The sequence below is a fragment of the Onychostoma macrolepis genome, chromosome 17 (genome assembly GCF_012432095.1).
Source record: "Onychostoma macrolepis isolate SWU-2019 chromosome 17, ASM1243209v1, whole genome shotgun sequence".
Taxonomy (NCBI): domain Eukaryota; kingdom Metazoa; phylum Chordata; class Actinopteri; order Cypriniformes; family Cyprinidae; genus Onychostoma; species Onychostoma macrolepis.
In genome coordinates this window covers 6613328-6640445 of record NC_081171.1, presented here as the reverse complement: position 1 = coordinate 6640445, position 27118 = coordinate 6613328, and the positions used below count along the sequence as shown (strand labels likewise).

General features: G+C 35.9%; 3 protein-coding genes across 8 annotated transcripts; 1 reads left to right on the top strand and 2 right to left on the bottom strand.

Moving 5' to 3' along the window:
- Positions 1-100: 100 nt before the first annotated feature.
- On the top strand, positions 101-7777 carry il17a/f1 (interleukin 17a/f1). 2 transcript variants are annotated; one of them, XM_058749769.1, is made up of 3 exons: positions 101-172; positions 6595-6797; positions 7141-7777. In XM_058749769.1, exons 1-3 carry the CDS (start codon positions 143-145, stop codon positions 7367-7369), a joined length of 462 nt encoding a protein of 153 aa, XP_058605752.1. In that variant the 5' UTR covers positions 101-142; the 3' UTR covers positions 7370-7777. The 2 variants fall into 2 exon arrangements, with proteins under 2 accessions (XP_058605752.1, XP_058605751.1); XM_058749768.1 differs by lacking the exon at positions 101-172 and adding an exon at positions 5778-6476.
- A 143-nt stretch (positions 7778-7920) lies between these two features.
- Positions 7921-14942, bottom strand: stmn4l (stathmin-like 4, like). 5 transcript variants are annotated; one of them, XM_058749325.1, is made up of 8 exons: positions 14461-14941; positions 11891-12121; positions 10416-10471; positions 10191-10286; positions 9851-10056; positions 9436-9627; positions 9132-9149; positions 7921-8424 (listed from the first exon to the last, which is right to left on the bottom strand). In XM_058749325.1, the coding sequence occupies exons 3-8, from the start codon at positions 10426-10428 to the stop codon at positions 8416-8418; spliced, it is 534 nt and encodes a 177-aa protein (XP_058605308.1). In that variant the 5' UTR covers positions 10429-10471; positions 11891-12121; positions 14461-14941; the 3' UTR covers positions 7921-8415. The 5 variants fall into 5 exon arrangements, with proteins under 5 accessions (XP_058605308.1, XP_058605307.1, XP_058605304.1 ...); XM_058749324.1 differs by lacking the exon at positions 7921-8424 and having other exon boundaries at positions 8442-9149; positions 11901-12121; positions 14461-14942; XM_058749321.1 differs by lacking the exon at positions 7921-8424 and having other exon boundaries at positions 8442-9149.
- Positions 14943-18707: 3765 nt separating this feature from the next.
- On the bottom strand, positions 18708-26015 carry gpn1 (GPN-loop GTPase 1). The gene is made up of 14 exons (XM_058748332.1): positions 25800-26015; positions 25497-25590; positions 24745-24784; positions 24235-24301; positions 24107-24144; positions 23943-24021; positions 23753-23847; positions 23469-23514; positions 21243-21389; positions 20898-20980; positions 20406-20445; positions 20101-20191; positions 19358-19459; positions 18708-19267 (listed from the first exon to the last, which is right to left on the bottom strand). Exons 1-14 carry the CDS (start codon positions 25980-25982, stop codon positions 19176-19178), a joined length of 1197 nt encoding a protein of 398 aa, XP_058604315.1. The 5' UTR covers positions 25983-26015; the 3' UTR covers positions 18708-19175.
- Between the last annotated feature and the right edge of the window lie 1103 nt (positions 26016-27118).

Genomic DNA, 27118 nt, shown 5'->3' with positions numbered 1-27118 from the left:
TGGATTCCCTCATCAGATCAATTGATAGGTGTTTGCTGCTATGTTTAGACCTACATTTTTCCTCTCATTGCCAGTAATCTGGCCTACGGATTAAAGATCAGTCTATGTTGGCATTGTTGCAGATCCATTTCACCGAAATAAAATGCTGAATCATAATCAGCAGGATCTTGGGGTGAGTTATCAAGATTTTAGATTCTGTTCAATCTCTGTTCAGTCACATTTCAGAACTTTATTTGGTTGTGTCTTGTCTGATTAGGTTTCATACATGGAGAATTATTTAGAACTTTTTATTAAGCACAACTTGCATTAATTTCATGCCAGTTTAATACATTGCAAAATGGCTTTGAAACAGTTTTCACTAAGAAATTGCTAGTAAATGTCACTAATAATTACAAAGAAATTAACACATTGAATACAGTAACATTATTTATTTCAAAGATTTATTTACAACTTTGAATTTTTTTTTATTTTAATTTTTATAGTGAAACCCAAGTTAAATAATAAATTAATGTTTTTATCTGGTCTTTGTGAGGAAGGCTTTCTACAGTCATCCTAATGTGCCAAATCTATGAATGAAAATATGTTCCTATTAAAAACTAACATGAATCTCCTGCTTTCTAACTTATTGAGAAAGCACAAAAGACCAGCATATGTTACACCTTGGATGCTTGTATTCTACCATCATTGGTTGGTTTGCACCATTAGACAACTAAGTTAAGGAGACCACCTTGGTGAACCAACTACACCAGAAAGAATTTGTTGGTTGTTATTTAAAGGGATAGTTCAACCAAAGATGAAAATTATTTTATCATTTACACACCCTCATGTCGTTTCTTATATAACTTTCTTTCATGGAACAAAAAAAGAAGCTATTTTGAAGAATGTTGGTAACCAAACTGTTTTGGTTACCAATGATGTCCATTGTATAAAAATACATTTATCAATTTATCTTCTTTCATGTTCCATAGAAGAAAAAAAGTCATACAGATTTGAAACAAGATGAGGGTGAGTAAATGTTTTTGAGTGAGCTATCCCTTTAATTTCACTGGATGGCTTTTCTATTCTTTCACCAACTAGACATGCACTAACCCATCTAACAGGGAACTTATCAAAGCTAACATTATGGCAAGGTTCTCTTAAAGTTTATGAACAAACATTCTTCCAATAACATTAATAGAACGTTCATTCAAAGTTATCTGCACTGTAAAAAATGACCGTGATTTTAATGGTAAAAAACTGTGAAAATGCTACAGTAAAAACCTGTTAAATGGTTAACGGTAAGTTCCTGTAAAATTTACAGGGAAAAAATGTAAACTGACCTTCCCAGAATTCCCTGCGTTGCATTTCAAATTTTGTTTGAATTGGATGTTTTTTCTTTGAAATAACTATGTTTCTTAGTTTTTTCTTATCAGTTATGTTTATTAGGGTTGTATGTTACATCTAATGTTGTTAAATTAATGTTTACTGCATATTTCAGTTTAATGAGTCTCACCATGATGGCGTTTAGTGTTTGTGTGAATGACACTGTGCACCTTCTATATATTATTATTTAAAAGCTGCCTGTGATGGGCTTTGGTTCATCATGTGACTTTCTCATCACCACCTGCATTTGGTGGTTATCAGTGTATTTCAAAGGTACAAAACAGATTTCAGTACTTCAATAGGTTGGTATATTAACATTATATCAGTTAATGAAAACTAACGGTATTTAACTGTAAATTTAAGTTAAACCCGTAAATCCTAAAATGTTGTTACCGTATTTTTTTACGGTAGAATTCTGGCAACCACAGCTGCCGGTTTTGTACCGTAAATTTTTTTACAGTGTGATCTTTAATAACATTCTCAAAACGTTAGCAAAAAACAAAACAAAACATTATTATGCATAATTTATGGGACGTTTTTCTGAAACATTTTAGTTAGATGTTCATCTAAGATGGTTTAGAGAACATTCAAAAGAAACATTTCAATAATGCTTGCAAATTAAATGGAACGTTCCCCTAACATTCACATAACCAAGAAATTTTTTTATTATTTTTTTTTGGAACATTTGGAACATTCAGAGAACATTCAGAAATAACAATTTTATTACTTAATTGTAATCTTAACAAAACGTTCCTAGAGCATATTTTTATTAGCTGGGAACCTGGAGCAGGGTAGCCTATGCTGGTTAGAATATTTAACCATTGTATAATGGTCAATTCACATGCACATGGTTGAAGCTGGGTTTGTTCTCGCCACAAATTAAACTTTTTATATGGAAAAGAACAGAATGTAATTGTATAAAGCTGTAAATTGAATGTTATAACATTTCTTTTACTCACTGTCTTTGCATTATTCTCTTTTGATTCAGATCAGTACGGAACCAAAACAACGCATGAACGAAATATTGGTAACTCTATGAATAAGCAAAAACAATGAAAAAAACAATGCAATGCTCTCTTTATCAAATACGTGCCAAATATCAAAAACGAAAGTTGATTATCTAAAGCGATCAACTATCATTAAACTATTTGCCATCTCAAGAGTCTTTCTGGAAATTCCGTCATGTCGAAAGTGTAAATGCAACATGTTAACCGTGCTTATTCTTATATAGACACTGTGGCTGGTATGTACTGATGCATGGGAGCTTTCTCAAAGTGAGAAGTGCTCTTAATAGATTGTTTTCACTGATACGGTGTCTCTATGCGGTAAGATCTATAGCATCTGAGCGCTACAATCCAAACCGGCCTATTTTCACCACCCACATAACGGTTCACATTTGCAAAGACAGCTCCTTTTTTTGGTCAGTATTCTGAATTTGGTGTATTTGTTCTTTTTCTTTTATTACCTATAATTTTATTATGTATTATGTGAGTTTGTTTGGAAAAGCGTGTCTTAAAACTAACATTTACAGACAATAAATAAGAAGAAAATGCTTCATTTAGGAATAATTAAGCAGCCATTCAAAAATTATGAAACCAGATTTTGCAAAGTTGACAGTTAATCAGTCTGAGTGTGTGACGTCTATTAATGGGCAGTTTTATCATGGGCGCCCTGTGGCTTAACCCAGAGTTATGTCACTGTTATGCCTTTCTTTGATGTGGCAGCTGCCAATGCGGGAATCCTCTCTGTGCAGGATTTTTTATTTTTTTTTACTTGCTTTCAAATTGACTGATGACGAACCATTTACACAGCGAGCGGAAGCTACTCAGCAAATCACTGACCTCATTTTACCATTCTGCTTTTGATAAAAGAAAAATATAGCGAAGATCTTTTGAGATATATCAGTCGGCCTTGTATTATGCAATTTCACCACAATAAAATCAGAGGCAGACAGTAGTGAAGCATTTTTACTCTGCTGTAAAAGTACTTTTCCAGTGTCTGTAGTTTATCAGAGTGTTTTTATTTAGAAAACTTTACTTCATAATATTCCAAAGCATAATATTGTACTTTTTACTGCACAACGTTTCATATTAAATATCATTTAATACATAATTACATTAGAAATCTATTACTTTCTTACTTTTACTCAAAGATTTACTTGAGTACAAGAAAATACTACATTGTTAATGTTCTTACACTGTTCTTAAAGGTAAACCAAACAACAACTTTTATTTAAATGTAGATGTAAATGAAATGTAGTGCAGTAAATTACATTATGCTTTGGAATGTAGTGAAGTAAAGTTTTCCAAAGAAAAACACTCTGAAAAACTACAGATATTTTTTAAATTTACTTGAGTAAAGTAAAAATACTTCACTTCTGTCCGCCTCTGAATAAAATACACTGGCCAAAAGAAAACCATTAGCATGACCACTGTGACGAAATAAGAATATTACTAATTGCTTTAATAAATAATAATTAAATAAAGACTTAGAGCTGCTGATACATTTTAGTTGAACTTCATCACTATGTAATTCAAAGAAATACTATAAGATGAAACTATAAGATTCTCCCAAGTTTGTAATTAATCAGCTGGCAATGTGAAATGAAATATCCATAATAGATCATAGCAGTTTTGTAACTGAAAAAAATTAAATGGTATAAAAATAAATAAGTAAATAACTATATATATATATATATATATATATATATATACACAGTATGTGTATTTAAATATATACAGTATATATATATATATATATATATATATATATATATATATATATTAGTAATATGAATACTAGAAGAAATATTCACAATATACCTTCAGTAGTAAAAATCCAGAGTAGGATGTGGAAATAATCTCACATCTGATGAAACTATGAAAATGATGCAATTAATAAGTAGCGTGGAAATTTAGGTTATTGATTTCAGCTCTTTTGAAGATTCTCCAAATTTGTGGTCTTATGTGGGTCACTATAAAAGCCCCTGTTCCTGGACGTTGAGTAACTGAAATCATTTTCATGAGTAACAAAGCAGGAGATTTAAGATTCCTGGACCTTTTGAAACTCCAAGAAGTAGGTCAGAGGCCTGCGTCACATTTCCAATGGCTTTTAGGTAACATTGGGGGGTTTAATGGTCTAAGATGATGAATCAGAGAATTTTTTAAATGCATACTTCATCCAAAAATGAAAATTCAGTCATCGGTATGGCTTTTTTTATGGACCATTTTTTTGTCCATACAATGAATGTCAGTGGGGTTCAATGTTGTTTGGACCCCAGCGTTCATCAAATTTTTTTTGTTCCATAGATGAAGTAAAGTCATACTGGACTTTCATAATCATAATACACAGTATACGCTGAATAAAGTTTCATTTTTGATCTTCACAACAAGAACACTTTTGGAATGCATGCATTTAAAGCTGTCATACTGTTTTGGGGGATTACTTTTATTGTATTACTGTCATTTGCATGTGCATCGCCCTCAATTCTGAGTCATGAAAATGCAGCCTTGTCCTTTCCCCACAATCCTTAGAAATTTTAGAGTAAGAGAGGGTAAAACCGCAATTGCTCTGCAACTGACGCAATCGTAAACCAGCACCGGTGGGAAACTGTGCATCGGAGAGATGCATGCCATTACAGACACTGGGGCGGAAGTCTCCATGTCGATATGACTTTTTGCAAACTATGTCAATCGAGGTCACTGGCATTAACAGAAGGCAGTATATAGTGGACAGAATCATCCCCAGCAAGAGTTTATTTAATCATACTAATATATTCCTTCTGATCTTAGTGCTTATGAGATGGCGGTCAATGAAAGTAGGTTATGTTGGCATGTAATGGTTGCTATGCTAAGATGCAATAAACACAATAATATGTGGGCACAAAATGTACTTAGGCACTTCAAAAACACAAAATGTATGAATTTCTTTGCATTAGGTAACAAAATATCAAATCAAATAGCATTTATGTGAAATAAAAAGACTTACTAAATATTTTACCAAAAGTTTCAAAATTAATTCAAAAAGTATTTTCTGGTAGTAAAATGTTAGTAGAATGTGTCCATATGACATCAATGAGTTCATACATCCACTAAATATCCCTTTGGGTCCAGTTGGTTAAATTTAATACCAAAAAAAATAAAAATAAATTTAGCTCATGGGACAATAAATAAAGATGGTAATTGTGAAATTTTTGTCTGAAAATTCAGACTTTTTGTCCCCTAGCAATTGTCGGAAATGAATCGACTTGTTAGATAAAAAGTTAGAAATTTGAAATATAAACTCTTCTGGGAAGAAAAATCTGAAGATGCTCAATTCTGAGAAGGAAAGTTATTGTGAGAATTGAAAGATTGCGAGATTAAAAATTGAAAGAATATTGTGAGATAAAAAGTCGCAATTACCTTTTTTATGTTTCATTCCATTGCAGAAACAAGCTTCTATATAATTGTGCTATATAAACTCAAAACTGCAAGGAAAATAGTCAGAATTCGGACTTTATGTCTCGCAATTGTGACTTTTTATCAGAATTCTGAGATTACATCTCACAATTCTGACTTTTTTTCTTAGAAATGCCAAATATGAAAACCGGAATTGTGAGTAAAAAAGTCAGAATAGTGGGGTAAAAAGTAGAGATTATCTTTTTCATTTTTTTATCCTGTGGTGGAATCAAGCTCCGTAGGGTGGTAAAACTACGTAAATTCTGAGAAAATCTCTGAGAGAATCATCTATTTGCATATTGGTACCTCATACAATGAAATGAAATATTGTGTATTTATCAGTCCATAATATTTAATATTTATTTAAAACCCATTTGTCAGCCACGTATTGGCAAACGGAAATAGCATGTGATTGTAGTGACACAATGCATTCAAAGTGATTTTTGCTGACACATTGAATATGACAACATAACGTACCGTCAAAGGGTAGAATTCATCACAGGAAGTGCTCCTACACTGCTGCGATTGCACGAACAGGCCTCTCTATATAAACTGCACATACCACTTCAAATGTAGAGCAGCAAGACTTAAGACTGACAGAAGACATCAGAAAAAAAAACAAAAACAGGTCAAATGAATGCAACTATGTCATCAGCGCTAAACATCCAGTTCCTCATGGTGAGTATTGTTTAAATGTTCGAAGACGACTTGCTAACTATCTCTTAAGGATTTTTGTTCTCCTAAGTCGCAATGCTACTACGATTGAGTCTGAAATGACAGTGTCTGTGTTTCACAGGTGGCTTGTATGATGGGGCTCGTTTTAATATCATTTGGAGCTGAGGGGGCACCATCAAAACATCCTCAGAAGAAAGCAAACCACAAGTCATCAGAAGAATCTCATGCATCCTCATTCCGGTTGATCTTGGATCCTGAGTTCAAATCCTCAGCCAACCCGATCCATCCAATCAACAATGATTCCATCTCTCCATGGACCTACACGTAAGACCTTCTTATAAACCCTTAAAATTGGCATTGAAGAAACTGAAGAACCCTTCCATTCCACAAAATGTTCTTTATCGTGGAAAAAGGTTCTTTCGATTACTATAATATTCTTTACACTAAGAAGCATTCACTGAAAAGTTCTTTGCGGAACCCGAAATGGTTCTTTTATGGCATCACTGCCAAAACCCCCTTTTGGAATGTTCATTTTTTATGATTTGATGACAATGAACTGTCATTTCTGTATCATATTCACATACACCTGTTTATTGTTTTTATGTTTAGAATATGACTGTTGCAACCCACTAACCTAAAACTTCACATGATTCATTTTGTTTCATAGGTTTACACACGATGACAGCCTGTACCCTTCTAGCATCGCAGAGGCGAAATGTTCACTGACTGGATGTTTGCTAGAAGGCGCTGAGGATTTCCATTCCAAGCCGATTTACACCCAAATCATGGTCTTGAGGAAAATTCGAGGAGAAAAGCAGAGCTACTCCTTAAAACTTGAGTACAAAACCATCGCAGTGGGATGCACCTGCGTTCGTCCACATGTACAACAAGTTTAAAATGTGGAATCTGATGGAGTTACAATACTATAGATGTTTGATCGTTAGTGTTATTGTATTACAAATCCAGAACGTAAGGCTAAAGACTTATGACTTTATCATTTATTTATGGTCTCATATACATGTAGGATATATATTTATGTTTGTGATATTTGATGGATTATATATTTGAGAATTTTTGCAAATAGAAGAATTCGATCTATCATCATCATGATTTTTGGATAATGAGTTCAACACTTCATCCGACCTGATCCATCAAATAATCTAATTTATTTATGTCATTACATGTGATTTCAAATGCAGGATATTTATTTTCACTGAATTTTTTTTATTTTTATTATTTTGTACTAACTATTTATTTATTGATCCAAATGAGTTTTTAATGTTATGATTGATGCAATAAATAAGAAAAAAACCCTAAAACAAATATTGTTCTGATCTGGTCTATTATTTTCTGTTTTGGAGAAAAACTCAAAATCAATAATGAGAAAGTCACAAGGACAAAACTATACCAGCAGTCCTTTAATTCCCTCTGCATCTAAAATATATCACAATTTCTGTACAGAATTATATAGCCAAATCAGACACCAGCTGATCATGAGGCAAGTGAACATATGTACAGCAGCAAAAGCCTAAGCAGTTTACCAAAAATAGAGCCTTAGGGACAGGACAGAGGACAAACTGACTGCATCCACATGGGCAAAGTACATGAAACCGTCCAAACGTCATCCAAATACTCAGAAACACACAAAGTTACCACTCACATTCAATCTTTTTTGGCACTATTGGCATACAAGCTCATCGCAGAGACAAACACATCTCTGCATTTCTCAGATTAAGGTAGTAAAGATTCCATCACAATCTTTGCTGGCCGGCCAGTTCCGTTCATCTGACAACATGGCCATTGTACCTTACAATGATATAGCGATATCAGAATCTGGTTTCAGAGTCATAATCTCTTATGATCCAAGCTAATAAGCTCAGCGTGATAGTCAGTCCTTTGGTGAATGGTCTCCCATATGATCAGCATGTGTTGTGAGAAGATCTCAAGGCACCTGGAACATAAAGTTCAGAGATATAGCCATTAATAACAGGACAAAAATCACACGGTCACACACCAAATGGCTTTTCACAAGTTTTATCAAGTGTACCACGGCATGCAAGCATTAAAACGTTGATTTCAGCCACATTTAATACATTATTTGTTGTCAGGTAACTAACAGATATTCTTCTAATGATTCTTCCAAGAAACCAACACTAAGACACATAAATACAAAGCCAAACTACAGTACTAAGTACACATCACCACACTGAATGACAATGTTAACAAACAGCTAATTCACAGCAGTACAACACAAATACACATCTTGGTAGTTTTCATCTGTCTCGTCGTTCGTTATTATCATCCCATCAGTACATGCAAAGCCATTATTAAAGACTAAAGCGATGGATGATGACTCATGAAGTTTTTGGTGGCAAACAAATCAAACGACTTTTCTGCATTTTCTAAATGATTCTCAATTCAACATCCATGATATACAGTGCTTTGCCTGGCAGCAGACAAGAAGAATCTTTAGCTGCAAATATCATATGATAGGCCTTCAAATCATTTCCAATTCCAAAAAAACGGCCTTTCTTAGCATGACTAGGACCTGCTAGGCCTTATTTAGTTGTTTTTCTTGAAAATTCTGGACAAGAAATGCTCTTGATTCATGTCATTCTACTGCCAGTCCAGCTCCATCTGTTCCTTGTTTTTCCTCACCTCCTCAGCATGCTTGTCCTGGAAAAACACAAGACAAAAAGAAGAAGAACTATTAAATAATAGCTCAATCTTATTAACTCTAAAGTGTTTGAAAAGATCTACCTAGTGACACCAAATGGAATCGCAAAACTGATATTTTCAACATTCAGATGGTCTCGCCCTAAACTCATGCCATCTGTTGAGCATTTTATTACTATATTGGGCAGCTCAAACAAACATATTGCAATTCCATTTTGTCCCACTAGTGGTGCAGAAATAATAATATGCACCTTTAAAAAAGTTAGGATGTCAAAATCCACCGTACCTTCTCCTGAAGACGTTCCAGCATGGCAGCGATGTGGGCCTCCCTGTTTTCTTTGTTAATCTCCATTCTTTGCTCCAGCTTTTCTTTGGCCATCTTGATGAAGTTGTTGTGTTCCTCTATGGCTTTCTGGGCCACCTCTCGTTCATGCTCTCTCTTCTCAGCCAAGTGCTTCAGAAGTTCAGCTTCCTGACACTGTGGAGATAATGCATCTTATGTAACTCAATATGAGATTCAAATATAAGAATATCCATTATCGGATACTGTTGCATTATCGATACTTAAATTTAAAAAAAAAAAGGAAAATTAGAATGCTGTCTCAGCAACCAAAAAAGTGCAAGTTGAAGCACTAAAGTTATTAAAACTGAATTACTAATTACTGAGAGTATCCTCCACCAAAAACAGCTCTGTTCCTTACCTTTCTTCTCTCTTCAGCTGCATCCAGTTTCTTCTGGATCTCCTCTAGTGAGGGGTCTCTGCGAGGTGGGAAAGTGGGATGGAATTCCCTCTGACCGTCAAAAGATGGAGGTCTGAGGATGACCTCAAAGGCCTGGCCCGATGACCGCTTGTTTAGCTCGATCACCTCCATGTCTTTAATAATGCCCAGGTTGAGGTCCACAACATCTACAACAGAAGATCAACAATGACTGATTTGACGGATATACATATTAATGCAATGATTGATTGAGAACTGATGTGAATACAGTATAATGTTCCATTTAGCTCATTGGAATATATAAAAAAACCTTGTGATATACCTTGTGTTTTCTTGGTGGGCCTCTCCCGAGGCTCTGGTAGGAAGCAGGAGCAGAAGAGAGACACTAGAGGGAGCTCCTTCATCTTCTCTCTGTACGCTGCAAAAGAGAGACAGAGTTATTTTGAGGTAACATCATCACTAAGGCCATGTGCTCACACATAATTCCTTCAGCTCCATTAAACACTCCCAAGTACACATGCGAACAAGCAGGTGGATGTACACGTACCTGCAAGAGTCATCTCTCCTTCTGAGTCCTCTGAGGCGTTTCAAACTCAGCTGATCCTACAGGAGAGAGAAAGGATGATGTAATCAGAAACCACAGTCAATCGATTCCTCTGGATGTCTTTGTCCTCACATAAAGGTCCCACAAGGTTTAACATCACAAGCAAATGTAGATTGTGAATAACAAGCGCAAATCAAACCTTTATACTGCAAAAAAAATGTAAAAGAATCACACAGCTACATCTAAACACATAATAGTATGCATGCTATCTAAAAATCTATTCAAATCCACAGAACAAAGCAAGCAACAAATAAATTCAACTGGAATATACTTGATGGCGGTTGTTCGCAGAAGAGAGCATGAATGAATTAGGTTTGTTCAGGGTTTATGATCGTCTCTCAGCCTACGCGCCTTCTCTATCAGTCTCTCTCGTTCATCCTGCCTCTGCCCTCACTGTGCCCCCTCATTTCCCACGCTCACGATCGCTGCACCCGCTAACACCTTTGAAACTTTCTGACATTTTCAATGCATGGGCTTATTCTATAATACATTTCAACACTTTTAGGGGTCAGGTGATAACATAAAAGGCAAAAATGTTGATTCTGTAGGTCATTACAGGACAATGCATCCTTTTCCCTCTCACACCGCATGCACACAAAGTGAAAACCCTCCTATTTTATTGATGCCAGCAACACAGCTGATATAATAAATAATACATGCTTTGGTACACAACCCTGTCAGCACTATCATTTACGTTAGACAAATCAAAATTTCACATGCATTTGTTTGCAGCTCACAAAGCAAGTCATTTTTTAACCTCCCACTGCTTTCTGATCGGAATAAACGCTTTCTGTTTTGAAAGCAAAGGAAGTGCTGCTCTATTAAGGGGCCGTGGCCTTTTGCACACCAACATGCTATATAATCTCACCTCTCAGTACCACCCACAGCGCAGACTAGCACGCTCACTGCAGGACCTCTAAAACCATTGTGTATTCAAATATACACTTTACCCTACATCCCCTTTTTAAATTTAGCAATGCACTTTTTCCGCTTAGCTTTTTTTCACCTTGCACGAATATGCAATGCACTTTGCACTATGCAATGCACATCTTTTCTTTAGACTATAACATGGTTTCAAGCACAATATCATATGACCACTTTCTAAATTGATTCTGATATGCTATTAAGACTCTTAACAGCTGCAAATCCCCAAACAATCATGCTTATATATGCATTTATGCACATATAGAAGTCTAATAACCTCGATTGCATGCTCTGAATCTTGCAAGCATGCAAATCTGCAATGCAACAGAATCTGCCAAACTAGATTTCTGCGCTATTAAAAACAGAACAAAAATGTAATTAATGCAACTTGCTATAGTGAATAAAACTTTAGTCCAACAGATCGATCGTTCAGTCTCCTTTTGTCCTGCAAAAGAATAATACAGTAAATAACAGATTATGATATACAATATTACCTTAGCTCACCGACAGTGTGCTGTGATCTTCTCGTCAGAGTCTTTCCCTCGTGTTCAGTCTGACAGTCTGCTGCTGTTTGGATGCTCAACCTGGCAGCATCAGCACCACCTCTGCTAGATAAAGCATGACATCACCTCCCAGCACTGTGATTGGTCGAGAGGGATGCAGGCTCCTGATGGGCTGGAATGGCTGGGAGTGCAGATAGGGGGTGGTTAACTCTTTGTTGAAAGCTGGTTTCAGAGAAAGAAAAGGCATAGATTTTGCAGCTTTATGCAGAGGAAACATTATTTCTTCTTAAATTTTTAAATATGGGAAAAATATTGAGTAATTAGGAAATATTTAATAATATCTAGATTTTTCAAATGTATTTTTTTTTATGGAAAACTGGCTATTGGAGCCATAGCACAAAGATTATTTTCATTTGCTTTCCTACATGTCATTCCTTAGCAAATAAAGACTTGGAATTCATGCAATCCATTTTTAGTTCATTTCAGTTTAGAATTTAATTACGTGCAACATCGTGTGCTAATCCAGTTCTATCTGGTTTTGGGAGCTGTTCGAAATGTCATGTCTAAAAACGGAGGAGGACAGGGATTTATGTGTCATCTTCTCACTCACTCATGGCTGGAGTCTTTTTGATGACTATGACACAGTAACCTTGCCAACATGCTCGTATGGATACGGGCAGACCGGGCCTGTTTGAACAGTCTGTCAATGGTCCATCTGTTGCTCTGGTCCTGTGCCAAATCAATTACTGGTGTTTTAACTATTTCAAAGACAGCTTGTAGAACATTGCGTTCCTTTTATGAAGAAAAACCTGATTTTACAACCATTAAATTATATTTAATATATGAATGTTGCATCTCTAATTTCAGGAATTCATAGTTTCTTGATGGATTTTATTACATTTTAGTATGGGATTTGTCAAATTTTGGGATTGACAACTGCACTGAGTCTCAAAATGTCCTGTTCACACATACGTTTACAATAGAGGCTTGAATAAGGTCTGTATGAACATGCAACGTACAAAACTGCGAAGTCTTATCACATTTGACAAGACAAAAGTTCAGTTGAGGCACAGCTTCATCTATCAAATCTTAATTAACCGACAGAAGCTTTTATACCTCAGTAAAGAATGGAGAATTTGTGTCACACACAGACCATAAAACTGACGGGAGCAGCTCCGTTTGAGGACAGTGACTGGATCTAAACCTTCAGCTGACTTGGTAAATTAAACCATAATAAAGCAATAAGCCCCAAGAATCCGTGGTTCACGGTCAAATTATAACAGCTAAGGGGCATTGTTAGCTGTTATAAATTCACTGGGTTTATTGCTATTATAAAACGGTTATTCCATATAGCAAGGTTTCCCAAAATAAAACAAAGCAAATAAAATGTAATGATATTAATAAAAACATTCTTCCACCAAACAATGTAGTTCCTCAGAAATGGTTGTGGTTGCAACAAAGTGATTGCTGAGCAACACACAGGCGCAGAAACAAAGAGGTGTATGTTTGTAGAGCAATTTACAACAGCTTTGAAAGCGGCTCAACCAATCAGAATTAAGGACCAGAACTATCCGTATTATAAATGAAAATCAGAAATACGCCAAAGGCCTATGTGCAGCAGAATGGTTTTCTCGCCCTGTACAGCATGTGACAAACAACTAGCTGTCCAGTACGGTTCTGTTCACACAGCCGGACTTCACCAAATATATGGTTGTGAGTCCTGAAAATTTACGGGTGTGAGCTGGGTTATAGAATGCGGTTGTCAGTTCGGTAAATAACCGAAATGTGTGTGAACGTAACCGTGTTAAAGGGATAGTTTGCACCAAAATGAAAATCCTGTCATCATTTACTTACCCTAAAAAAAACTAAAATGCACAGAAGTGTACCATCCTAGTGACAGCTTTCTTACCTTGTTTTTCTGAGACTCTGTTAGCCATTGACTTCCATAGATTTTTTTCTTCATACTATGGAAGTCAATGGCTACCAGCAACTGGCTATCTAGTCTTCAAAATATCTTATTTTGCATTCAACAGAAGAAAGAAACTCATACAGGCTTGGAACAATGTGAGGCTAAGTAAACTATGATAAAATTTTAATTTTGGGTTTAACTATCCCTTTAATGACTCAAATACAGGACTGGCAACTGTACTCTGCTGCTGTCTGAACGTAGCCAGTAATGTGCAGAGTACTCTTTGATGATTTCAGCATCCATATAAGGCCCTTATATGAACCTGTTTGCAGTTTCGAGGTCTCTCAGGTGAAGTGGAAATATTCCCAGCGGTCTGATATGGATGTTGAATATGGCAGAACAGAACACACTGTACCTACTTTATTTCCCAGTGGCGTCAAGAACACTGACGTCAGGCACTTACCCTACCAAACCAAACTAAATTACCTGCCATACATCTCCAACCAAGATGTAAGTGAATAGAACAAAGGAACTCAATGCACATGGGTAAATGCAAAACAAAAGATTGCATAAAAAAAAAAACATTTTTGCAGTTAACAATACAACAAAATGATATATAAGCACATCATTTGTGCAAGAAAGGATCACCCACCCATATAAACTGGAGGGGAGCGTTGGGTTTCGTATATGCTGGATGTGATCACTGAAGGGGGCCGCAGGGGGAGGGGAGACGGCAGTGCTCTAGCGATGATGTCATCCAGCTGTCTGCTAGGTGGAGAGTGGTGTGCACGCATGCAGGATTTTTCACATGGCAACAGAGCAAAGAATGCAGCAAACGCGGTCCTGGAATGGATTAACACAGACATGAAGGACAAAAAAAAAGAACGCATACTGGGAATTGTTTGCAAAAGGTGCAACGAAATCCTTTGCTGAGTGACAACGAGGGACTGAAAAGACAAGGGTGGGGGATGTAGTGAAGGAAAACAATGTGCCTGCAAGGAAAGCCTGATCATCACTGGTAACCCTGCTATGATGTCATTTCCAGCCAATCAGGAGCGGTGCGCTGGATTCTCTAGTCAGAATGATGCAGTTTCCAGTTCACATCTGACCTGACAGCAGTGAAGATAATCATGAATACAAGCACAAGCCATACAGATGTTTTTACAGATTTAGCATAACTACATTTAAAAAATTATATATATATGTTTGGACTAAATGCAACTCAAATGTTGATATTTGTTTTGTACTTTTTTCCCCACCTTGTTACATTTGTGGTGTTCCCTGACAAAAAAATTGCTTATTAATTTCTCAATATTGTGTATTATTGCCAAATATTGGATGCAGCCTTATTTTTATTCAATTATCACAGGTTTTGTATTTCTTTTTGGAACTGATCATAGTGTTTAGCTGAAAATTGCAAAAATTATCCACAAATAATGCTGCATTCACTGTTCAAAAACAAGTTGACAAAAAGACTGAATTCAAGAATTGGTGATAATAGAGCATAATGAGAGATTTACAAGCTATCGTTAAAAAATTATTAGAACGGGAACAAACAAACAAACAAATATAGGAATAGGGGTGCTGGGCTTAACAAACCACACTCAGTATTCTGACATCAGTAACATATCAGTCTAATGGCTTGTGATCCTTGTGGCAGAATGACTGATGGGCACACTTTGCTTAAGAGGAATATTACGGTGATCCAGCTGAATTATATTAGAACATATTGTGATGAGCTCATTCTGACACACCTCTCTTGAATAATACAGACCAAAACGATGAATAATTCATAGTCATGCTTTGTTTTGAGTTAAAAATGCACAAATGCTTGTCTTTTTCCTGGTTGTGATGTTGTGTTTTGGTCTCAAAATTGCCATTACAGTGGCATACATCAAGGCCAACAAAACAATGTAGATTTTTCGCTGAATTACATTCTTAGGACAAGTGTTGTTTTTCTAAATATCAAGTCAATTGATGTTGCAATAAATGTACAATTTTTTCTTCTGCAGCATTGATATTCAATCCACATGTCCAAATGTTACGATCCATTAGGCATCATTTGTAGCATTTAAACATACAAGTCAAAGCTTTACGTGATCTGATTCTGTAATCTAGGTGCGAAGCGCTCTGGATAGTGTGATGGGAGAGTAGGTCATATCTGCAGGCTCTAAACTCAGGACATGACATCACTCTAATGGTCGCATGCTGCATGACTCATAGCTTTTAACTCTGGATGTCAGTATCTCTCAGGCCTGGACTTACGGTCAAAACTAATCTACATAGACATGCTGTTTACTTGAAATAAACAGAGAACAAAAGATGATGACATCACATTCAGTCATAAAAAGATAAAGACTATGTTGAAAATGGAATATGGTGTACTGAACAGCACCTGCTATTTCTTAAAAATAGTATGTGAAGCTGCATGCAATAACATGATGAATGTTTTAAACAGCAACATGCTGTTATTGTGCATGTTTAATTCAGTGAATGGCATCCATTTATCAACTTGTATATAAATATGTTTTTTCTGAATTCTTAATTCAATTACATCACATAATTGCTATAAGTTTGGAATAGCATACTACCATACTTACTATTAAGCGTAGCACTTGATATTTCAATGCAGTGTAGCACTTGATTCAGTGAATAATTCATAGTCATGCTTTGACTACGACTAAAATTGCATAAATGCTTGTTTTTTTCCCCCCCTGGCAGTGATCTTGTAGTTTGGTCTCAAAACAGTCCACAAATGGCATCCAATTAAAGGACTAGTTCACCCAAATATAAAAACTTGCTGAAATTTTAATCAGGTCATCCAAGATGTAGATGAGTTTGTTTCCTGATCAGAATGGATTTGGAGAAATTTAGCATTGTATCACTTGCTCATCATTGGATCCTCTGCAGTGAATGGGTGCCGTCAGAATGAGAGTCCAAACAGCTGATAAAAACATTTCACAATAATCCACAAGTTATCCACCCAATGCATGTGTTCAATTTCATATGATATTTTATAAAATAATATTATTCAGTATTCCTTGTATACCACACAGTATACAGCAAGCAGCAAAAATGCACACTGTGCATACACGCATAAATAATAGTATATCATTCCAATATAGTAACAGATTCTATTCTTTCCTCACTGGGAAAGCATTTGTTGGCCATCAAGTGCATGCACAGTACAGTATTTTACGGTAATACTGCCATCCAAGCAGTGCAGTGGTGTCTATGTGTCTACTATTACCTCTTTGACCTTTAACATTGATAAAACAACCGTAAACCGGTAAAAACCAGTTATGACTGACTTTTGCATCTCACCAGGCAATGTTCTTCCTCCCAGACATGCAATTATAGTAGGCGTCTTGACACTTCCCGCTTCCATTCAACTCATCCTTTCTCCCTTTATGTTTGGCTAACTAGAATTTGTATGTGTATGTGTGTGGTGGCAGCATGCAAGGGTGTTAAGATTGAGAGCTGGTAAACTCAACCACATAGTGACTCACGCTCTGTGAAAATCCAAAGGCATCTGCCATTGTTAGAGGTTTGCCACACAACCTACACGCCTCAGAATGTGATGAGTCACCCACACAGCGAAAGCGTGCTCGCATCTGTTCACGACTACTCTTACAGACTAAAGTTAGAGTCTGCAGGACTTGGAGGCACTGAGTGTAGCTCTTAACAATGAGAACATGACCTTTCGTTGTCTTTAAAAGTACAGACGACTACTATTAATGCAATTCCTCTGAGAAAATGCAAATCAATGATGCAGAGTTTTGAAGCACCTATAGTGTCAAATACAATCAATCACCATAACCTACAAAAATTCTTATCTGTGTGAAGGATTTCTGCAGGTTTAAGACCAAGCAAAATGAAGGGCACATAATACAACAATGTCCTCTAAATGTAAATGTCCAGGCAGCACACGATAAATTATATTAGCGACACTTCAAAGTTTGAAAATACAGATCTTAAGCACTTTTTAATTAATCTTACTAAAATAATGAGCTTAGGGTTTGAATACTTCTGTTCCTAACCACTAGAATATGGAACTTACTTTTACCTTCTGATCACACAAGGCGATGTCCATCCTCAGTAATTTTGTAAAATGTAAATGTCTAAAAGATTCTTAAATAAAGATCAATTTACTTGAGAAGTTTGTGATTAAAACAAGAATACATTTTTGCCAAATGGCTCAGAAAACAATTTCTTTTTCATTCATTTTGCATCTCCAGTAAATGTATCAAAATAAATGTACCAAAATACTGAGCAAGATATTCTTTTTTGCAGTACATGCAACATTTAATGTCATGCCTTTATGAATTTACAATTTTCTGCAGCTATTTTAAGGGCATAAATTTGTGGAAAGGTGAATTAAGCATAATGCTAGATTTCTGCAAAACCTGGCCCAAAAATATCTATCTATCTATCTATCTATCTTTAAGCCAATCTTAAAGCAGCACTTAGCTAATTCAATAATTAAATGCAATTTCAGCATGCAAATTATTAAATGAAGGTCATTCTAGCACCTACACTGTGAAGTACAGGAAATAAATGTTTTGAGTTGTTTCCTCAAAGTCGACTTTCAATTACCTCTCCAGTACTCACATTCACATTCAAAGAAACTGAAAGCTGAAGGCCTTGCCGAGTGGTATTTCACACATGTGAAGGTCTACAAGAATCTTAACTCATGAAACAGAGGGGCTGAAGGCGTGAATCTGTATCCTACAGTCTCACTACACCCACTGGATCTCTCTGCCATATGGCTGCAAAACCACTACTGCCCACCCGTCATCTCAGCACACGCTCGGCTCCATTCGATACGAACACTCTGAACACTTCTTACTCAAAGAGCATTATGAAAAGACAAAGCAGAAAGTTTGCAGCAAGGCAGATCTTGTATATATATATAAAAAAATATTTTATTTCCCATCATAGAAACATGAACTTTAAAGGTACAGGAAGTCAGAAGAGAAAATGCAGATTTTGGTTTCTGTTCCAGGTTGTTAGGAAATACTAAGCATTTTTATTAACAGACAAATAAGTTTGTGGAGTGTACATAAATATATTATGCAAAAGATAAACAAGTTATGTTCTGACATTTTTCAGAGGGTATTTATTTGAATACATGCTCAGTGGAGACCCAAGATATTCAACTCCATGCTGATGTTCGGTTTCGAGCTAATGCAGTCCATAACCTGTTTTCACATTCTAACACAAATTTCTTTACTTGCAGTTCTGAAATCTCAGCGCAGACTAGCTAATGTTGGCAGAAGGATCTATAACGACTTATTTTAGAGTCTTTCAATGTGGAAAGGTCAACGTTGGGGAACAGTATACATACATAGTGACCATTTCCTGCTCTCACTTTGACTTCCTGTTGCGCACCTGCACTATTTCCTTTCTCTCCTTCAGAAAGCTGCTGAAAGCACCGCCCTCTTTACTTTCTTCTGTGACTGTTGGGGAAAAAGTGACATCACAAACACGTGTGTTACATGGTGTGACAGCGATTATGGTTCTTTAAGAGCCATCTGAAGCATCCTCACCTGTGTGATCGATATCATCAGTATCACTGTCTTGGTCTTCCTCAGCTTCATCAGGGTTCCCGCGAGTAAAGATGAGGTCACTGGGCCCACCAAGATCTGGGGCTTTTGAAGAATAAATAGCCAGTGTATACAGGATACATGCATACTTTTAGGAAACAATGCTAATGACGAATCACTCTCAAAGACCAGATGAATGCAGAAAGAGCCAAATAGGATATGCACCTGTTCTAAAAAGCATTTAAAGTAAAATATACATTACTGTTCAAAATTTGGGCGCAGTAAGATTTGTTTTAAATACATTAATGCAACACTGGACGAGAATAAATGTTGTGACATTGCAGAAGCTTATCGAAATGATGCCACGGCGAATGCGTGCCGTAATCAAAGCTAAAGGCGGTCCAACGAAATATTAGAGTGTGTGACTTATTTTTTGGACGGGCAGTGTATATTAAAATAGAAAAGATGTTTTAAATTGCAGTGATATTTTACAATATGACTGTTTTTACAGCCTTGATGAGCATAAGAGACTTCTTTCAAAAACATCTTGCCAACCCTATACTTTTGAACAGTAGTGTTACCAAACCTGTTAACCCACTCTCTTTACGAAACAAATTTAAAAGACATTTGTGTTCTCATCTAAATATCGGATCTTACGTTATATGTCAAGAGTTCAAAGTTGATTAATGACTTTCAAATATCTTTTTTTGAATGAACAGAGACGTGACCGTTCTGAATGAATGTACCCGTAGGAACTGCAGTTTCCATGGGAACTGCTCCCATGTCCTTCCGAAGGCGTTCCAACTGCTCCTGTTGTTTCTGAGTCTGAGCTTCAGCCTGAGTATGAGATGAAAGCATTAATAACAGTCAGACTTGACCTTTTCTCATGGAACGAAAAAGGGACATTTTTATTTGCCTTTTAAATAAAAAACAACACATATACATATATACATATATATATATATATAGTTTAATAAGTGCTGGAAGGATATTTGTGGAATGGCCAGTTGATTTATGACTAGTACATCAGCCTACACCACTGATTACTCACCAACTCTCTGTGCAGACGTTCATATTCAGGGCGATACTCGCTGCAAAACAGTAAAACACATCAACTATTTGCAAAAAACTTTATCTTTAAACATAAATGTATATTGTCCTTAACAACACATACATCATTATAATTCACATTAAAATGAATCTGCTCCTATTTCCATTATATTACACCAAGCTGGAAGTGCTATTAAAATGGTCTTTTGACCAAATCCAGCTAGTTAAAAAAAAAACAATTTATTTATAACTTTATTAAGCTGTAAAATTAATTCAATATTCTAAAACGGTCCATTCAAATTCAATTTTGCACTAATTAAAAAGACCAAGAAGATTTAATTTTTATTCTTTCTGAAGAGCAGCTTCTTGGTCCATGCTGAGTGTTTTCAGTGTAGATAGCAGTGCTATTTTAGTATTATTTACAGTGTTTACGAAAATGTTAGTCTATAGTCTAAGTTTGAATTTCCTTATTACACAGTGTTGGGATACATACGTTTCATACTCTTTAGCAGCATCAGCAACCTGTACAAACAGTTCATCAAGCCCAGAACCCGTGACTGCAGACACACCGACAACCTACAGGACACAAAAAGAGTCTGTAATGCTCCTGCAAAGGCACAAAAGGCTGATTGCATCTGTGACCTTAAAGCCAAACAATAAATTTCAGACACTGAGAGAGTTATACATCTTTTTTTTTTTTAACTCTAAAGAATTACATTTTTTTCTAAGCAATTAGATTTACAAATCTAGGCTCTTCAGCTTGGGCTATTAAGCAACTATCTAACAATCATCCATATCATGTGCATGCAGTTTAACTGGACCAGAGCTTCGGACTCACCCTCAGGTTGGTGTAGAACTCATCCAGGACGAGACTCATAGAGCGGGTCAGGTTACTAACGTAGGACGTCTCTTGATTCAAAGCATCCTGGAAGACCTCAAAGTCCTGCATCCACTCCACCGCAAAACTGTGATCAATGATGTCAGTCTGATAAGGAGTCAGAAAAATACATGTTTTGCAGAATAATAATAATTTTGCAGTAATAACTTACACTGATTTTTCTATTTAAAACTAAAAACACAGGAGATGAGATTGTTATACACCAACAGCCTGGCCAATGGATATTATCTGCTGTTTAATCTTTGAACAGAAACTGTGTTCATATAAATTCAATAATACATATACAGTGCCCTCCACTAATATTGGCACCCTTGGTAAATATGAGCAAAGGCGGCTGTGAAAATAAATCTGCATTGTTTATCCTTTTTATCTTTCATTCAAAAAATTCCAGCCTATCATTGAAGTAAAACAACTGAAAGTGAGGGGAAAATCTCATTGTGAAATAAATGCTTTCTCTAGTTCATGTTGGCCACAATTATTGGCACCCAATTATTGCAATGTCCTTTTCCCGAGATAACAGCTCTGAGTTTTCTCCTATAATGCCTGAAGAGTTTGGAGAACACCTGATAAGAGATCAGAGACCATTTTCTTCATACAGAATCTCTCCAGATCCTTCAGATTCACAGCTCCATGTTAGTACTTCTTCTCTTCAGTTCACCCCACTCATTTTCTGTAGGGTTCAGGTCAGAGGACTGGGACAGCCATGGTAAAAGATTATTTTTGTGCTCAGTGACCCATTTTTGTGTTTATTTTGATGTTTTTATAGGATTGTTGTCCTGGTGGAAGATCCAAACACGGCCCATTATAAGATTTCTAACAGAGGCAGTCAGATTTTGATTTTTTTTATCTGTTGGTATTTGATAGAATCCATGATGCCATGCATCTGAACAAGATGTTCAGGACCTCCGGCAGAAAAACAGGCCCACAACATTAAAGATCCAGCAGTATATTTAACCGTGGACATGGGGTACTTTTTTTATCCCTGTTTGTACTAAACTCATCTGGTGGGTTTGCTGCCAAAAAGCTCTTTTTTCAGTTTCATCTGACCATAGAAATCAGTGCCATTTGAAGTTCCAGTCGTGTCTGATAGCTGAATATGCTGGAGTTTGTTTTTGGATGAGTGAGGAGAATTTTCCTTGAAACCCTCCCGATCAACATGTGGTGATGTAGGGGATGTTTGATATATATATTTTTTTAGGTTTCTGACCCCAAGACTCAACTAATCTCTACAATTCTCCAGCTGTGGTCCTTGGAGAGTCTTTAGCCACTCAAACTCTCCTCCTCACCGTGCATTAGGACGATATAGACACACGTCCTCTTCCAGGCAGATTTTTAACATCTTTAGTTGACTGTAACCTCTTAATTATTGCCCTGATGGTGGAAATGGGGATTTTCAATGCTTTAACTCTTTTCTTACAGCCACTTTCTATTTTGTGATGCTCAACAATCTTTTGCTGCACATCAGAACTATATTCTTTGGTTTTACTCCTTGTGATGGATGATTAAGGGAATTTGTGTTCCTCATATTTATAATCCTGTGGAACAGTAAGTCATGGCTGGACAATTTCATGCTCCTAGTCACCCTGGCGTGCTAAAAAAATGTAAATATGAATGGGAATATACTTCAGAGATATTTTACTCAAGAATTTCTAGGGGTGCCAATAATTGTGGCCAACATTCATTGGAGAAAAACATTTATTTCATCGTGAGATTTTCTCCCCACTTTCGATTGTTTTACTTCAATGATAGGTTGGAATTTTGTGAATTTTTTGAATGAAAGATCAAAAGGATAAACAATGCAGATTTATTTTCTCAGCCGCCTTTGCTCATATTTATCAAGGGTGCCAATATTAGTGGAGGGCACTGTATTTAATGTGAATAAAATACTAAGAAACATGTAAATATTGATAATTTGCCAAATTAAATATATTTGTTAATATTTATTTATAATTATATTTATATTATTGTTTTAAAATTAATATGAATTAAATAACTTAGTTTTATTTAGAAAATACTACATACATCTAATTTGCTTGAATGTATCAACCAATGTATATACCGGTCATCCTGCTTTCTAGATATCAGTTATCAGCATTGGCCACTGAGAAACCCCTATCAGTTGACCATTAAAAATGAGCATAACCGCTTTATTATTATTATTTTTACCTTGTTCATGGCAACTATGAAAGGTAGCTTGGTCTTGTAGAGAATGCTAGAATAAAAAAAAAAAAAAAAAAATATATTTTGGTAAGATCTACTGAAATCATGACATAACTTTGATGCTGCGGTTAACACTGAATTATACAGTGTGAATGTAACACTAAGAAGTGCAGAAGCACACTCAGTGCTCTGAACTTGAAAACAACATGAAAATGTTTAGTGCAGTTTATATTTCCAAAATAATGCATAAACAAGAAATAAAATAAAAAAAACAAGTCTGAGACACTGACCTGCAGGCATAGAGCATGTTGGACATAAAGGTGACCGGATTTACACTTCGAGATGTGTCCATCACATAAATAACCACACAGGGAAACGAAGAGGCCTAGAAAGGAAACTTTATATTGTTTTATACTCCAAATTAAGCAATGCAAATATATCCAAGTAACAATAAACCTGACTAGAGTGAGAGTCACATACCAGTGCTTCAGTTATGATGGTCCCAGATGCAGACCATGTGAACACTTCAATTTGTCCAGGAGTGTCAATCAAAACATATCTACAAAATAGAACATTCAATGCATGAGACTGTAGCAATAAGAAATTAGTAAGGATATCAGCAAATCTACTAAACACAAACTTACCGGTGGTTACTTTGCTTTTTCTCAATAAACTTCATGACCTAACAGAGGAGGCACAGAAATGGTAAGTTAAAACAGAAGTATGTGCACGTAAAAGTGTAAAACAGTGACATCTACTGGATCCATCAAACCTGATCAAATCGTGTTGCAAACAGATTGAGAGATGTGACGATTCCTCCATTTGGACCTAAACCATATCTGTACTAGAGTCAAAGACAATCCACTCAGATGACATGAAATCTAACCAGGGTTCATACACTTCTTGACCGATGAATTTCCATAACTTTTCCAGTCATTTGTGATTCACTGGATAAGGATCTTTAAAAATTATTCCATAGAGAATGCACTCACTAAAAGTAACGTATATCAAAAAATAATATGAGAGCTGCGCGTAATTACATTATTAAAAAATATTTAGAAACTGAAGAATATTTAGAAAAGATTTTAATATATGTAACTTGTCCAGGCCTGGAAATTGTAATCTTAAAAATCCCTGATATTTCAAGTTTTCCATGACTGTGGGCTGTGAAGAAGCTTAAATCTGTTGTAAAGAGAAGGTTTAGATGTTTAGTAAAACTATCCAAATTTCAGTGAAAATATGCATGATAATTATGATTCACAGCACAAAGCTGAAAGGATACTGTTTCATGACTTCCTTGTAATTGACAGTGTCTCTGATGTCTGTAAGGAAAAACACAATCAGACGAAGATGCTCACCAATCATGAACATTTATCCATGATAAATTCCAAAGGCGTCTTATTTTTCAGCTTTTTAATCAATAAATTAACCCCAAGCGAAACTCCACTGCTTTTACATGGTGCTGGTTCCAGTGCCCAATCTGTCATATCAAATCATTCTGAACTTTAAATATGTTCTCAAATTCTTATATCTTGAATTTTACATTTTTATTTTATGCTAACAAACACAAAAACATGAGTAAAGTGACAACTTGTAAAATTACTAAAATTATGAATGAATCTAGTTTGGATTTTTTTTTTTATTTGTTTTTAAAACTCGTAAACAACGACAGCGTTTTATGCTGCCTTCACGTGCTATCGGAAATGTCCTATTTCCCACTTATGAAGTTTGTCGTATTCAAGTGCTTTAATGTCGGAAAGAATAAAATGTAGCAAACGCGCTATATATGCAGTTCGCTGACAATTCTGGAATTTCGGTCAAATACATGCTTATTTCACTGCTTATAAAACATACAATATGCTTCGCATGATCGTTCATATCTAGTCTATAAATACACTACTTTAGCGACAAGACAAAGGGATGTAGTTGTTGTGAGAACTACTAGTTACGTCATGGTTACTGTAGAAACGGGGGCACGTATCGTTACCTGCTCAGGTACGAGAACCAGCACCGAAAAGAGTAACAGTGACATACCAATGTTGGCTGGAAAAGGGACCTCATGAACTGCAGGATCTAGATTGATAACATATGGAGGAGTTTTCTTGGAGTGCAGGTAAGCTGTGAGCCTCTGATAGAAAAAAATAATCATATTTACGTTAACGTAAACAATTATAGCCCATCAGAAATTCAAGTTAATGTGTTTTGGATTTCTTTATGATCATTTATAATTAGATTTTCTTATCAGAATTACTTATCACATTTGACACTGACAGAATCTTACTATAAGCAAGTAACGTTAAATGCTATGTAATTTGAAAAATGTGATAGCAGTCTTACCTGCACAAACGTTGTTTTTCCTGACCCTGCCATGCCTAAAACTATGAGACACACCGGTTTCGATTCTGTGTTCTGTTCGTCAGATGAACTCTGGCTCGGTGTTGGGTTATTATCTCCATCTTCTTTACATTTATCACTTTCACGTGAAGCCCCATCGCTTATGTCTGCTGCTGCAGTCGCCATGCTGCTGCTACTACTACTGGAAACTTACCGTAAAGTAATGCGTACTGTCGTAAAATGACGAAAACCATCCTGTCGTTATTACACACGACCACAAGATGGAAGCAGATTCTATAGGATTTGTTTAAATTATAAAACGTGACTGACTTTGAATAGGAAGAGAGACATTAAAATAGTTTTATATGAATTACGAAAACTTTCATGAAAATGTCTGGATCATATTTCATTCCAAATAAAAAAAAAAGTGAAATTATTAGTGGGCCTATTTGAATTACATAATAGAATAGAATAGAACTGTTATTCAGACCATTCATGTTTCGTTATTATTTTCATAACAATTAATCCCCTTCCCAAGTGTCAGCAATCTACTGTTATGTAGATAAATATAATTGGAAGTAAATTAGGACTATATGTCGTACTGAATTTAGTATTTTGATTTAAAAACTCCACTTTTTTCACATTACAGTAATGGGAGTGTGCTTAATTTATGTCTTAAGTCATGAAAATATCTACATTTAAAGTTTTGTATATTATCTTGATTTGGGGGTGGAATATGACTCAACTGAGATTCACCAAGTATTATTTCCATATGTAAATGTGACATATGCGTTTTCTCTGTTACTGCTTTTCCCATTAGCTGAGAGACCTGACTCCAATCAAAAGCATTTGCTGGCACTGTTTGTATATGCTAAAAATAGCCTTTATATATCTTGTCTGTATCAACACAAACATGAAGTCTTTGTGTTTTTTCCATACGGCTCTGCTCTTCCTCATGTCGATAGACTCAGTCTTCTGAGGGCAAACAGCTAGTGTGCGCAGGGCCTTCAGATGGTTTACACTAGACATTCCTCTAGAAGAACAGAACTATAGAGCCGTGTTAACATGGTCTGTGTGTATCATTTAACAGATTTATTCAACTGTGTCTCTGTAAGACAGTTTCTTCACGTGAAGGTGTCAAGGCTGGTGGCTCTAGATAAGCTACAAGACACTGTGTAAGCTTGCCTCATATTCTTGGAGTAGATGGACTACATGAGATCAAACATGGTATGTTTGCAGACATTTTATATGCTACACTTTTAGAAAAAAAACGAATTGCCAACCAAACTGAAGTACTGTCAGTGAAACCGAGTGAAAAATAT

What these genes read in the sequence shown, in the direction of transcription:
- gpn1 (XM_058748332.1), bottom strand. Translation starts at nt 25,982, where the DNA reads ATGGCGACTGCAGCAGCAGACATAAGCGATGGGGCTTCACGTGAAAGT. An exon ending in AGTTCTACACCAACCTGAGG is followed by an intron (nt 20,981 to 21,242) that starts GTGAGTCCGAAG and finishes TGTGTCCTGTAG; the next exon opens with GTTGTCGGTGTGTCTGCAGT. An exon ending in GGAAACTGCAGTTCCTACGG is followed by an intron (nt 19,460 to 20,100) that starts GTACATTCATTC and finishes ATTCTTCAAAAG; the next exon opens with CCCCAGATCTTGGTGGGCCC.
- stmn4l (XM_058749324.1), bottom strand. An exon ending in GCCCACCAAGAAAACACAAG is followed by an intron (nt 10,057 to 10,190) that starts GTATATCACAAG and finishes CTTCTGTTGTAG; the next exon opens with ATGTTGTGGACCTCAACCTG. An exon ending in CAGCTGAAGAGAGAAGAAAG is followed by an intron (nt 9,628 to 9,850) that starts GTAAGGAACAGA and finishes TTATCTCCACAG; the next exon opens with TGTCAGGAAGCTGAACTTCT.
- il17a/f1 (XM_058749768.1), top strand. Translation starts at nt 6,432, where the DNA reads ATGAATGCAACTATGTCATCAGCGCTAAACATCCAGTTCCTCATG. An exon ending in TAAACATCCAGTTCCTCATG is followed by an intron (nt 6,477 to 6,594) that starts GTGAGTATTGTT and finishes TGTGTTTCACAG; the next exon opens with GTGGCTTGTATGATGGGGCT. An exon ending in ATCTCTCCATGGACCTACAC is followed by an intron (nt 6,798 to 7,140) that starts GTAAGACCTTCT and finishes TTTGTTTCATAG; the next exon opens with GTTTACACACGATGACAGCC.